Consider the following 13,656-nt stretch of genomic DNA (forward strand, 5'->3'; position numbering starts at 1 on the left):
CCAGCTAAGGAGCTTCTGCAGCTCCTTGAATCTGGATTTGATGGCTAAAGATTGCAGCACAGAGCTGTGGTGGAGCTCCTGGGCCTAAAATTCCTGCCCAGGACTCCCAGAGCATTCCACACCCAGCCCTATGCTCTGGCAGCTTTCAAAGAGAAGGATATGTCCCCCCTTCACTATCTTCCTGCCCCTCCTCAGAAAGAGCACAAGTCCATCAGGAATGTCACTCCTCTCTCCTGCAGGAACCTTTGGACTTCATCCCTGTGATGAAATCAGCTACAAGCAATGAGTTAATGTTTGACTGGGACCACACAAGCTGCACAAGGAAGCCATGTGCAAGGCCTTCTCTTCCTCCTTATTTGCTTTACAAGGTGAGCAAATTCTGTTATGACATCTCCCTCTCCTTTCACTGCCACCTCCCCTCCTCACTTTATCCTGTAAGAGATGGTGTGAAAAAGCATCCACACAGAGCAGAGGCAATGGGGTCTGGAAGAGCATGCCAATCCAAGCTCTAGCTCTTCTTTTAAAGTCAGGATAATTAATTTATACAAAGCTACCCTTCCAGCTCTCAGACCAAAATTAATAATATTTGGAATAGTATGTCAAGTCAACTGGTTTTCTGAAAGAATAGAGCTAGCAACCTCCTTCTTTCCTTAGGGACTGAGGGGCACCTGCCAGGTATGAGGCTTACCATACTTTCTCAGTGAAAGCATGCTGGGGGCAAATGAAAATATTCTGGGAGTTTGTGTACATAGCTCTGGACTGTGTTGTTAAAATAGTTCTTGTTTAACTAAATACTCTCCAAAATAGTCATCCCATCTAGAGGTCTGAGTATTACCACTATGAGAAGGTGGTGAAAAGCATCTCAGATAATCAAGTGTTACAATTAAAACCAGACAAAGTCTCCAAGACAAGCAGGAGTAAATTCCATCCATTTTAAGCATAGGCAAATATAAAACTTGGCATTGAAGCTGTAACCATGCTTTAAAAAAAGTCAGTCCATTGCTTATAGTAAGTGACTTCCAATTTTCTCTAATTTAATTCAAGGCATTAGCATTCATTTAGATATTAAAAATGAAGTTGTAAAGCTCATGTGGAAAGCAAGACAAATCATATAAGCGCTTGTGTTCAGGGAATGTACTTTCATTGACTTGAAAATTGTCAGGTGTTTATCATGTATGTACAATGTGATGAATTTAGAGGTAAGTAAGAAGGAATTATTATTAAAGTTAATAATAACTCAGCTAATTCCATGATTCTGTGTCTCTTCCCCACTTTGTACCTTCCCCTGCAGTGATTTCTGAGAGCATGGGTACAAATGCCCACAAAACTAAGGCTAAGGTGGAAAACAAATGCCAGCACCATCTTGTCATCAAACATTGTCATGCAATGGCTTGTGACACTGGTGGATACTTTGTTGTGTACATATTGCAAAATGTGCCATTCTGGTTTGGACTCTGCACTTCTGAAGGACACTTATTTCAGATTTAGCAGACAGCATGTTCGATCCTATAAGCAGATCCAAGATCTGCTGGCTCCAGTGAAAGCTGCTGTTTGTCAAGGAACCAGAGCTGGGCTTTCAGTATTTAAGGAGCTGTAGCAGCACATAAAATTGCCAGATTCCTTGTGAAATACAAGTGCATCTAGCACAGAGTTAACCCTGGGTGATAAAAGGTAAAAGAGGGCAAAAGCATAATAAAACACAGGTCTCTACTGTAGGTATTTACACAGTATCGACATTGTTAGCTGTGCTTAGAGATTTATGTCAAGTGTTAACTGCACTGTCATAAAACAATAAAGTACTTCTGTGAAGGGCTTAGGGCAAAGGGAGGCAGAGAGGTCTCACTATATAAGGCCCTCCTCCTGCATCTGTGGTAGTCCATGGGAATGTTTCCATAGTTGTCAGCAGGAGTTGTGTGGAGGCCTGCTGGGGGTGGGGGGGGGCAAGCAGAAGCACATTTACTGTGTTTAGAGCAGGTAGCTAACGATTTTGTCTCGGGGAGGATATTGCCACTACCAAATTCTAGGAGCTAACACAGCTGGAAAATCCACCTTGCAACAAGTGGAGAGACTAGGGTTCCTCCTAGCAGCAGGGATGTCCTTTGGTGTTTCATAGAAAGGCTGACAAGGACCCATAAAATCTGAGAGATTACAATAAGAGAACTACTGTGCTCCAGGTGGCCGTGGGGTGATAAGGGCAAGAGTCCAGTGTCCTAGGGTTTCTACACAGTGTACCCTGGACTCTGCACACTTCCAGCTCTAGGCTATTGTAACTCTGCTGCTCACACTGGGCTCACAGTAGGCTTCTCCTCAGCATTTTGGCTGCAGGACCAGACTTCTCAGTTGAGTTTAGTGTTTATATGTAGTGGACCAAACTGAAACGCCAGTCCCAATCAGTCAGAGCACCAGGGAGTTTAGATCCAGGTGCCTGCCTGTCCATGAGGTTGCAGCTCCAGCTTGTCCTCCCTGCTTGTCTGCCCTTCATGAGGTTATGGCAAGATTGCTTCTCTAGGCCATGCTGATACATGGGGCTTACTAGAAAAATATTGCTCTTCCACTAGAGATGTTTCATATGCAGTTGTTCCCTGTTTAGATGCCACTGCATGGGAAGGTGTTTTCTTGTTTCTTTCCAGATGCAGAAGGTAATTCTTCTTTATCAAAACGTCTAGTAGAAGTCTGCCCCACCACAGCAGTCCCACAGCTATGCTGAGAGGGGTAGGAGAATTACCTGCTTCCCGACCCTGCTCTGGACAATGCTTCTCACAGGTCAGTCAGCTTCAAGTAAGCGAAATATCTTTGTCCCAAAGACATTTCAGAGCCCTTCATAAACTTGAGTATTGCTGCTAGTCTGGCCTGCCTTGCTTTCTCTGTCAGGAGCCAGAATGTTCCACACCTGCTGGTCTTTGCTGTTCTCTGCGGGAGCTGATAGGAGCTGTTTGGAAAACAGATGGGTAGGTGTTGAGCACTTCAGCATCTGACCCCATGTCTGTCAATTGTACGAATTAATTTTTAATCAAAACAACTGGATGAGCCTTCCGTACTTCTTTCTGAACACCATTGTCCATGCAATTTCCTGCCCCATATTTTATCTTAAAAGCTAATGAATAGAGGTGAAATCTGTCCCTCATTTGTCAGCTACATCAGCTTTCAAATCCAGGGCTAGCTTCATCTGGGACAGCTTTCAAAGTCTGTGGGCTCATTCCTGTCATATTTCAGTGTGAGAGCGAGTTAGTCCCTCCTGAGTCCTGGGTGGTGTCACAGTGGCAATAAACAGCTTCAGTCCCATGGCACCTGTTGTTCCTTTCATCCCTCCAGCCCTCAGCGTCACTGATGCAGGAGATGTGGCTCAGATTCCTCTACTCCCAACAGCACCACAGGCTGCTGCACCGCAGCACCTACCCCAGCAGAGTGCTGTAGGACCCCTGTCCTGGTGCAAAACACAGATAAGCTCAGTGAAGGAAGAGTTGAGCAGTCTCCCTTGTGTACCCATAGCAGTGCTCCAGCAGCAGCATCTCCTTGGCTGTGTGTGTGACCTTTTCCCATGGATATCTCAGTGTGTCCTCATCACACGAGTTCAGCCTCTGGCACGGTGAGACAGCTTGGTAGACTGAGATGACCCTTTGAGATTGCACATCTCTCGCTCTGCACAGCCAGTTAAAGTTTTTCGCTTGCACTTCCGTGCAGGAATACGGGGCCCCTCGGAGCGAGCCGCCGGCTCCGCGCTCCTCGCCGCTCGCTGCCTTTGGGCTGAGCCCGGCGATGGAGGGACCCTGTCCCGTGCTCCGCCGCCGCCCCCCCGCGCCCCCGCTCCTTCCCGGCCGCACAATTGTCACCGCCAATTAGTGCATTGTTAGGGCACACAATGGCGCTGTGGCCGCTGGAATGGGCCGCTTTTGTGCGTCTCCAGTCGGCTGTAGGGGCAGTCAAGATTCATTTAGGGCCTTACACAACATGGACAGAAAATACTATCAGAAAAGCAAAAGGGGGAAAGAAAAAGGGAGAGGTAGCGAGGAGGGGGGGGAGCCCGCTATTCAGGGGTTAGCCCAGCCGCATGAAAGGCCCAAGAAGCAGTGCCACATTGAAGACGCCCCTTGGAACACAAAAAGGAACCGGGGCTTAATAGTAATTAGTGGGCAAACTGCAAAGCGCACCGTGGCTCTCCAGTGAATTGTTCTGCACTTTGTGCCATCGCTGCCCCTTCCCCCTTCCCTGCGCTCTGCCGGAGGGGAGCGGCTCGGGTGGGAACTGGCAGCGCTGCTGTACCCACCGCCTCTGGGAGGCCTCACCCAGCTCTGCTTTGTGCAGGTAAATTGGATTTCCTTCTCCGGAGCTCGTAGTTACAGGAGGTGCTTTGCAGCCAGGACAGGGGGATGGTTTTGGAGTCAGCACGGTGCCGGTGTCGAGGATCTTTAAGCAGCCCTGGCACTTGAGGCCAGGCTGTTTGTGGCCTGTCCCTCTTTCCCCAGCAGAGACTTGGAGGCACTGCTGTTGTTCTGCTTCTGTTGTTTTCCCCCTTATTCATAAAATAATCACCTGCACGGGTTTTTATGATCTCTTTAGGGAAAGGCTTGATAGCACCTCAGTCAGCTTAGTAAAGGTGAGCGAAATGCTCAGGCTGAAGACCAAACCTTGCCCATCCTTCCAGAGGTCTGCACAATGCAAACAGCACTTGCCTCTACCTCTGTCCCCTAGTATCTCTCATATCTGTGCCAGCTCTCAGTCACACTAAGGCCTTCATCAGTACATACAGAAGTTCTTAAAGAACATTTTGGCTCAGCATATCTTCAGATTGTCTTAGGCAGCTGCATTATCCCTGCATAATCCCTACTTCTATGGAGATCCGGTTGCTGCTGTTATCAGTCTCAGCTCATCTCCTGAAATTCTTGTACTAGGTTTAGTCAGGAGCCTATGTGTCCAACAGAGTTAGCTGTGTCTTGGTAATATGCCACATTAAAAGAGGCACAAGGTAGATTTGACCTTACATAAATGTGGTTAAATATTGAGGAGAAATGCAGGGCTTCCTAGCCCCGATGGAAAGTAGACAGAGACACAAAATTAAGAATAATTCCTTTTGTGTTGTCAGGGAATCTAAATAAGATCCATGAAAGAAAGCTGTGGGGTCTGATGGTTAGTTTGTTGGCTCTTCTTAGCTAATGGATGTATGTTTCATCTATCCTTGAATATAGGGCTGATGGAACAGGTGCTCATCTCAAGCACAACCACACACAGTCGCACAAATCTAAACTGGGGTCTTGCAGATTAAGCTCTCTGTGGTTAGACCAGACAACCAAATTTAGTAGTCTCAGCTGGAAATGTTTCCAAACTGCAGCATGTGAAATACACACACACACAATTCTGGACCACCATCTCATGTTTGGTAGAGATTGAAAATGCCTGCCTGTTTCCTCTGATAGCTATTAGTACAACATTTTCCTATCTCCTAGATATCTGAGCAAGACTAGGAAATGCTGCTCCAATATCAGTCTTGGGAAGACTTCTGTGGAAGCCACAGCCACTCTGTATGTGAAAATAGGTTTGGTAGTATTAGAACAGTGAAAATAAGATTTACAACCAAGACTTTTTGTTTGTCTGGAATCCCATCAAGGGTTTCATGTGAGGCTGTGGGCAGCACAGCAGGCATCAAGGGCTCAGCTGGTATTGCTGGGATGGCTCCTACAATACAAACACAATCAGGGAGCTCACAGTGTCTCACAGATAGAGCTGGTTGAAGGTACTGTCTCGCAACACAGAACGTGTCTGTCTCTCACCACCCCCAGTACATCCTCTCTCAGCTAATTAGCAACATCCTTGGCAAAGTCTCAGCTGAAAGGATTACACTGTCTTCTCACCTTGCTCTATCCCTTCCTCCCCCAAAGAGGGATGTTTAGTTCTGTCAGGATGCAGCCTGGCCCAGGGAAGGAATCTGCCTTGTTTCCTCCAGACTGCTTGTCTACCAGAAGATGGATTTTGTCTTCAGGGACAGCAAGTCTGGCCCTGACTGAAGAAGGTGCAGCCTTGCCCCGCTGCAGCAGAGAGCCAGAGGCTTCAGTCTCGTGTGCTCTAGTGGCACAGAGACAGGGAACAGCATCTGCAGCAGGAGCAAGAATATTTTTCTAGCTTAGGACTGTGGGGTTGATTTCACAGCTCACTCTGGCCATAGCGACAAACCACAGGCCTTTTGTGTCTGCAAGAACAAGGAGAGTTACCTTTCCTTTCCCTGTTCTTTGTGTCTGCTGAGCCCAAGAGAAGTTTGAATTGCAGGTACATTCAGCACCTGGCACAGGTGGAAGCTTGCACAGGAATTTCTGTGAGTGTGCCCAGTAGAATCCTGTCTGCCTTTTGATGGTGTGATGGTTGGGGTCTGGCAGTGCCAGTCTGTGGGAGACATGGAGAAGGGCTCAGGTTCTCCTTTGTCCTACATAGTGGGACAGTTAATTCACCAGCATAAGGGAAATACATATTCAGCATGAATTCCCCTGCAGTTGGACAGACTTTTCTGAGCAAAAAGCTGAACCCAGCTACTTCAGCGTTTCCAAGCCATAAGGAAGATGCTGATCTATGTGAGCCCCATCTTTGCAGCAATTGTGCTACCTTTTGTGTCAATTTATTGCTTACACAAAATTAGTTTGATTGTATCTGTTTGGTAGAAAAAAGCCTGGAAGAGGACTACACAACCTTGTCATCAATATTTGTGGCAACTCTATGCTAGCACTTGTGGAATATTTTGGAGCAGTTTCTTGCATTACCAGGTCATATCCCAAGCAGTATAACATAATTGCATGCTCAGTGTTGCTGTACATAGCTGTGAAGTACAGGATTTAGAGAATTAATTCCTTCTTTTGCCCAGCAAATTTCCTCCTTTGCTCCAAATCTGCTAACATTAGTCCCTGCCCTTATGGCCACAGAGAACTGGGAAATCAGCCACTCAGCCCTGAGCTGGAAAAAGAACATTCTGGCTCCTGCTGCAGACTCTGCTCCCTGTTTCCTTTCCAGTACAGCACGTAAGGGTCACTTGCACTTGTTAATCCTTCACATCTGGATAATACCTGAATGGGAGGGTTGCTAGCAACATCCTTTCCAAAATCACTTTGACCTGTGTATTATATTATGATGTGAATGACTTGCAGAAGGAAGTAATCAAAATGTGTATAGTTCTAGTTAGTGCTAATTGCCTTTTCATCTGTTTCTAGCTCTTTTTATTGTGTCCAATAAATGTTGATTATGCAGGGATTTAAATCTGTATTTCAACATAGTTTCATTCATGTGATGTGAATGACACGACTCACTAAATCTTAGTTCCAAATATTCCTCCAGCTCTGTGTCAAGCACTTCAAGGATGTCAAAAGCAGATAGGGAAAATCTGAAGTGCCTGATCTTAGCAAGAATGCCTAAAAGGTCAGGTAGAGGACATTGTTTCAGGAGGTCTCTGGCTTTGATACTTTCTGGTTCATAGAAACACGAAAACACAGCATGTGTGTATTGTATGTGAATATTCTCCTTCTAGGGTAATGTACATAAGTACACATACAGGATAAAGCTTTCAAATGCATAATTTTTATTGCTTCTGATCTTAAGTGAGCAGTATGGCATGTTGTAAAGGAGTCCAGTTTCTGGAAATAAGGATCCCTTCAGGTTGCCTCAAGAGAGTCCAGAATCACTGCATCTGGAAGTTCTTGATCAGAGCATCTTGAGAGGTTAGTGAAGAAATGCAGTCAAACTGGCTTAGATGTTTGAAACCTATTTTAAATAAACTCTGTATTTTCAGGAAAAGACAGACTGAACTCGAACTGTTATGAACACAGGCTGAAGTTGCTTTTAACAGCAACAGTTGTTGTCATATGTTTTGCACCAATTCGTAGAATTTTAAGGCCAGGAGAGACCACCCATAACTGCAGATGTTCACACTGAGAGCAGTTTCTTTGTAAACTGTCAGTTCAGCAGAGACAGAAAATTTCTTGGAAACATTTCTGTTTTGACTGACTGGCTTTCTCATCAGGCAGGACCTAAAACACAAATGCTCACCAGGCAGATTCCTGCCTGAAGTCTGCCCAGTTTGCCAGCAAGATCCATCATTTCAGGATATCCGTGTCCCCCACTCCAGGTCCTCCCCCATCCTCTGCTCCGAGGGCTTTCCTGGGCAGGGGGCTTCTAGGAATTCTCCAAGTTTTTAGAGGAAACATTTTAGATTTTCCTGATGCTGCATGATTGCTCAGAAGTATGGGCAACTTGCCCTGTTTGGAACAAACTGGTGTGTTTTACATTGTTTTTTAATGTCAGAATTTTCCACAAAACAGAAATTGTAAGTTACAGCCAGCTTCAGTCTAGGCTGCCTGACTGTTCTCCAGAGGATTTGCCATTACAAACTTGAATCTTAACTCTGAAATATTTGCTGCAAATTTTTCAGGCAGAGGGTTCTCTAACCTGTCCCTCTTTCTGCTGGAATAAAAAAACTGCTTAGTACTTCTGTCTCTGCAGCTGTAACAGATAACATGCTTGTAAAACAAGCAGATAGAAACAAGTCTCCAAAGGCTGTGATCTGAAGCAGGGCAGGGAAAGCATTTTGCAAAAGAAGAGCTGCTTTGAGCAGTTTCACCCTGAAGGTCTCAACAGCAAAGGAGAGGGCAGGAAAAAGGCAGAAAAGGAAAGAACTATTTTTGAGATAGTGCTGATCAAAACATCATTGGTCTAAAGATAAGTCAAGCAGTAATTAGTCTATATTGTTATTGTTTCATAGGGCACTAAATGGCTTCCATGAACGAGCTGGGGGTTTGTTTTATTCTGTGGTCAGCCAGAGCTGGTGTTAGCCAGCACTGATCTGTCCTGGGCTGCAAAGCTGTGCTCCTTCAGGCCTGCTGAGGAGCCTGCCCAGGGGTTTGGCTTCTCACACCTGCACTGGTCTTCACAAGCCAACACTTGTGCTCTTGCATGCTGGCCCCCAGGAGGTTACAGGGAACTGGTGATGGCCCCACCTCACGTGCAGGTAGAGGGTTAGATGTGTTGTGATGCAAACCACAGCTGTGTGGCTCTTAAGGCCACTTTTGCTGGACTTTCAGATCAGACAGGGCAAAACTTGTGTGGTTCTTGGGAAATGTCCTGCTCTCTAAGTTAGGAAAAGTCCTGAGCTGCTCAGACCACTGGAGTGGCAAGCACTGGCCCCTTGGCTGAGAAAAAAAAAATCTCAAATTCCATGCTTCAAGGCTGCTCATTTGCAGCTTTCCTGAGAGCTCAGTTCACTTACTATGTGAACATACTATTGTATTCTATAGACATACAAATATATGTGCTATACAACAATCCAGCTTGGAAATCCCACTGGAGCAAAGCATTCAACTCTGAAAAATATTTGGAGTAACTTCTTTGCAATGTATAGAGCAGCAAGAGTTTAAGAAACAATCTCACTGTATTTAAACAGTCATTACTGCTTTCTGGGTAAATAACACGTTTTTAAAATGGTCTCTATACACAATAGACTCTAACACAATAAATCCTAATTGCTCTGAAGGACCCATTAGGCTGTATCAGGTCAATACATGGCAGAGCTTTTTTGAAAGTCACTCACCCTGTTGTTACATAAGCCACAAATTGAAACTCCATAAATAAGTATTTGCCAAATGAAGAGTGAGGGCTTTGCCAGGGCCATGCTAATTTATCATGTCAACTTCACTATGGGGAGTGTTTTCTTTTCAAGGGCCCATGAGAAAAAAAGAAAAGAAGCATAATAATATGATGTGTTTCAAAATCTACATATCTGAAAAGTTTCAGATGTTTCAGGCTGCACTATACCCCCCAAGAAAATTTGATGCAAGGAAGTTAACTGCTACTTCTTTATCTCAGCATTGTGTGAGTCACAGCAAGGAGATTTGAAGACCAGCCATGGCTGTGGTGTGGCACAGGCCCATCCTCATCACCACCAACCATCCTGTTCCTCTGGGCCAGGGTCCTGACCCTCTGCATGCTGTGATAGTGGCACCTCAGGACAGGAGCATCCCTTCAGTATTCCAAATGTGGCTCATGGGTGCCTGGGGAGACCAAAGAAAACTTACTACATACATTTTATGTGCATCTATATGTACAAGTATAATTAGTTAAAAAGTGATGAGTTCGGCTAGATTAGTTTATGTGCAGCCACTCTTCCTGATTTTACTTTGGTCTTACTTACCTGAAATTCTGGTGGCATTTTACAGACTGCAGCACTTGTGGTAGGTGTGTTGATAAAGTCTGTGCCACTGTTTAGAAATCAAGTGTGGGATTAATTCACTCAGAAGTTTTCAAGTTCCATGTAACTTTTTTGGGTATGGCTACAGTTTGGCATGGTTTTGTTTTCCTGCAATATGTTAATGTATCTAATTGCACAGGTGTATATAAAAACAAATTGTATTGATGTAAGCTAGGATTTTTAAGGGAATTTCAGCAAGGCATGGTGAAAAGCATTCGAGTGATTTAAATCTGAATTCCTGTCCCCAGGAATTCATCTGGGCACAGGAGAAACGTTCTCCACTGCTGCTGGTACATTTCAGTAGGATTTGGGTGCCAGGGTCCCTCTGCAAATGCTGGCAGTGATTGTCACTCTGCTCTGCCTGCTTGCAAAGGGCCAAGAGTCCCTCCTGCCTGTGGTGCAGCAAGAACCTTGGTCTGTTTAGGAGCCCCCTGTTCCAGGTGCTGTTCCACAGGGTCAGTCTTGGTGCTGGGGTTTGCAGCACAGGCAGCCTGGGGCTGCAGCTCTCAGGTGGGGAGGCAAACACTTGGCACAGGTGGAAGCAGAAGCACACCTGCCTTGGTGCAGCATGCAGCCATGGCCCAGCATGGGGCAAACACTGATATCCTTTTGTACCAGCACACAGGGTCTGCTGCACCAGAAGTGATGTCTGTTCCTGCACTCGTGACAGGCTGTAAGGCACAGTCTGGTGCTGCTGCAAACCACCTTATGGTCTCCAGCACCCCCTCACTCAAGCAGTTAGTTGTCAGGGGTCACTGCTAATTTGAGCAATGCCTGAGCCAGCACAGCCTCCAGCTGGGGTGACTGGCAGACTGCCCACCAGCACTGGGAGACTGGAGTCACCTGTGCTGGGCCCCCCCTGCTCCCTTCCTGGGAGCTGGAGACTTGTCAGCAGTGCACACAAAACCAGGATTTGCTGCTTCAAGCAAGAAGGGTTGAGGGCCAAGGGGTGGTGTGCTGATCCTATGACAAGAGGGGCAGGAGGTTCCTGCCCTGCTTTGGTACTGGCAAAGCCAAGGGCGAGATCAGTGCTCTCTGGCTTTGTCCCTGCCCAAAGCCTGGGCTGAAAAGCTCTTTGCAAAAGTCTGCTGAGTCCTCTAACAAGGGCAAGAGCAATAGCCAGTCTTTACAAAGGAAACTCAGTCCTTTTCTAAAGTATTTTAAAAGTCGTGGTATCCTTCACAAAAGCAATTTGTCCAGGTAAACAGTGTACACTGACAATTAGCAGTGAAAGGACCAAATACAGAACTACTTACCACCTTTTCTGTCTGCTTCTACCAGGAAATGCTGCATCCCAGCTGCAGACGCCTCAGTGGGTGGAAGGTCTGTCTGTGAGGACATGCATTGTCAGTCTGTGCCTGTATCCTCTGGGCTGGAGCCAGGAGCAGGGATTAGATGAACTCCTGAGCAGACCTGTATAGCATGCTGGAGCCTCGTGGACTCTTCTGCACATGGATAAAAGGTAAGGCAATTTTTAATAATTTAAGACTTTTTTAACTACAAAAGCATATTCTTAGGGCTAGGAAACACTTCCTTTTTGGTCTGCAGGGTTTGACACAGTAAATTTTGTGCAGACACATCTTCTGTTGCTAATAGTGATGGATGCATATAAAGCACTGTACTCTCATACTGTACTGAAGAGATGAGTAACAAACCTATCAACTGCACTTGCACTTACACCATATTTAATCCTGCTCTGGTTGTTCTGCTACATATTCATAAAAAACAAAAAGGAAACAGAAGCACAGAGCAAGCCAACAGATGTCTACCTGGGTCTTAATTGGATTTTATGTGTCCCCAGTGTAGCAAATACAGCATTATTTACAGCCAGGCTCTAAGAATTAGATACATCTGGAGGAGTGGCAAAACCTGAACCAGGCTACAAGAGTTGATAGATTTAACTGAAATGAGGAGCTGCTCCATTTCTCCCTTCTTCTCCCTTTCCACTTATGTACCCGTTCCCCATTGTGTGTCAAATCAAACTAAGATATTGCCCAAGAGAATGCTTATAAAAATGAAAGATGCCAACAAAAAAGAGAATTTCTGCTCTTATGAAGCTTCATCAGCATTTTCTAATTGTACAGCAATGATGATAATAAAAAGGCTGCCCTCTGCTCTCAGCTATAATTTGGATAATCAACTGACAGCCATAATGAAACTGTCTGTGATTGCTTTCTGCTGGGCTGCTAGTTCACAGAAACTCATTGTTGGGGAGAATTAAAAGTTATGACTCCTGCTACAAGGATATGCCACTGTCTTCCAAAGAAATATGTGACTTGTAATTTTCTTCTGTATAGCTCTATTACAGGGAAAACTTACAGAACAAAGCAAAGAGGTATAGATAGGGATGTGAGATCCCCCCCTCCCTTTTTTTTTTTTAAATGTTGCTATGCATCTAAGTTGACAGTGCCAAGTAACATGCATTCCTAGGCCGGGTGGATGTGAATTTCAGGGGTGATCGTGAGGTCTCTCACCTTAAAGTCACACATCAGCAGTCAGTGCTCTGCCTGTGGGCTCAGGCACTGGCCTCAGAGCAATAAGCAAGCCAGGTTTTACTTCTGGAAGCAAGACAGGAGCTAAGTCATGCTTTGAGTCCTTGCTTTGTGGGCTCTGGGTGCAGTTAGGGTGTTTTGGGTGCTGGTGTTCCCCAGCACTAGGCCTTGAATGCAAGCTGTCTGTATCTGTGATGTGCTGTGGATACGTCTTGACTAGTAGATCCAGGGCTGGATGCAAGTACTCTGATCCAAATTGCCCTTCCATCCACTGAGGTGGAGTGAGCAGCTGCTGTGCAGGGGCTTGGGAGCAGCCTTCTGCCTTGGGCAGAATAAGGCTGTGCCATAGCAGCTGCAGTCTGCGACCTCCGAGTGTGGCTTCTGAAGGAAGACCCTGTGTGCCCCGAACACGCCGTGGGCTTCAGGGCTTTCAGGGAAGCGCTCGAAAATCAGGCTGGCAATTTCGGTGTTTACGAATGCATGGACTGGAGGATTGGAATTCCTGGCAGCTGAACGTGACCCCCTCGGTGGCCCCGGCAGGAGCCCGCGGTCGCAGGGCGCTGGGCAGAGCCCTCTGCCCTGGCACGGTCTCCTCGGTTCGCGCCGCGCTCCAGCGCCTGCCACCCGCCCGGCGGAGCGGATGGCGGCCGGAGTCCGGGCAGGGATGTGGTAACGCAGCCGCCCGCACCCGGGCAGGAGCGCTTTCCCTTCCCGCCGAGCCTCAGCGCTCCGGAGTCGGCAGCGCTGCCCGGCCGGACAGCTCGGGCTCGGGCAGCGCCGGGAGGCAGCGGCGGTGGATGTTACAGTGCCCCTTGTGCCCGGGCTGATGTGCCATGGCCGGGCCAAGGCAAATCCGGCCAGGACCCCTACCCGGGGTTTCCCGCGTTCGTCTCAATCCCGTCACGGCAGGCGAGGCGCCGGCCCCTTCCCGCGGAGAGGGGCGGAAGGGCC

The 13,656-nt window shown here is 46.8% G+C and overlaps 1 protein-coding gene across 1 annotated transcript in view; it reads left to right on the forward strand.

Annotated features, from left to right (window-relative positions):
* Positions 1–13,651, forward strand: part of PLEKHM3 (pleckstrin homology domain containing M3) — a 92,248-nt gene extending 78,597 nt beyond the window's left edge. Inside the window, exons 8-9 of the mRNA XM_079311481.1 lie at positions 240–368; positions 11,495–13,651. Of these exons, the coding sequence (XP_079167607.1) occupies positions 240–368; positions 11,495–11,548 (183 nt within the window). The 3' untranslated portion in view covers positions 11,549–13,651. The remainder of the gene's footprint in view (positions 1–239; positions 369–11,494) is intronic.
* Positions 13,652–13,656: the final 5 nt, after the last annotated feature.

The sequence above is a fragment of the Erithacus rubecula genome (genome assembly GCF_903797595.1).
Source record: "Erithacus rubecula genome assembly, chromosome: 8".
NCBI classification, from domain to species: Eukaryota; Metazoa; Chordata; class Aves; order Passeriformes; family Muscicapidae; genus Erithacus; species Erithacus rubecula.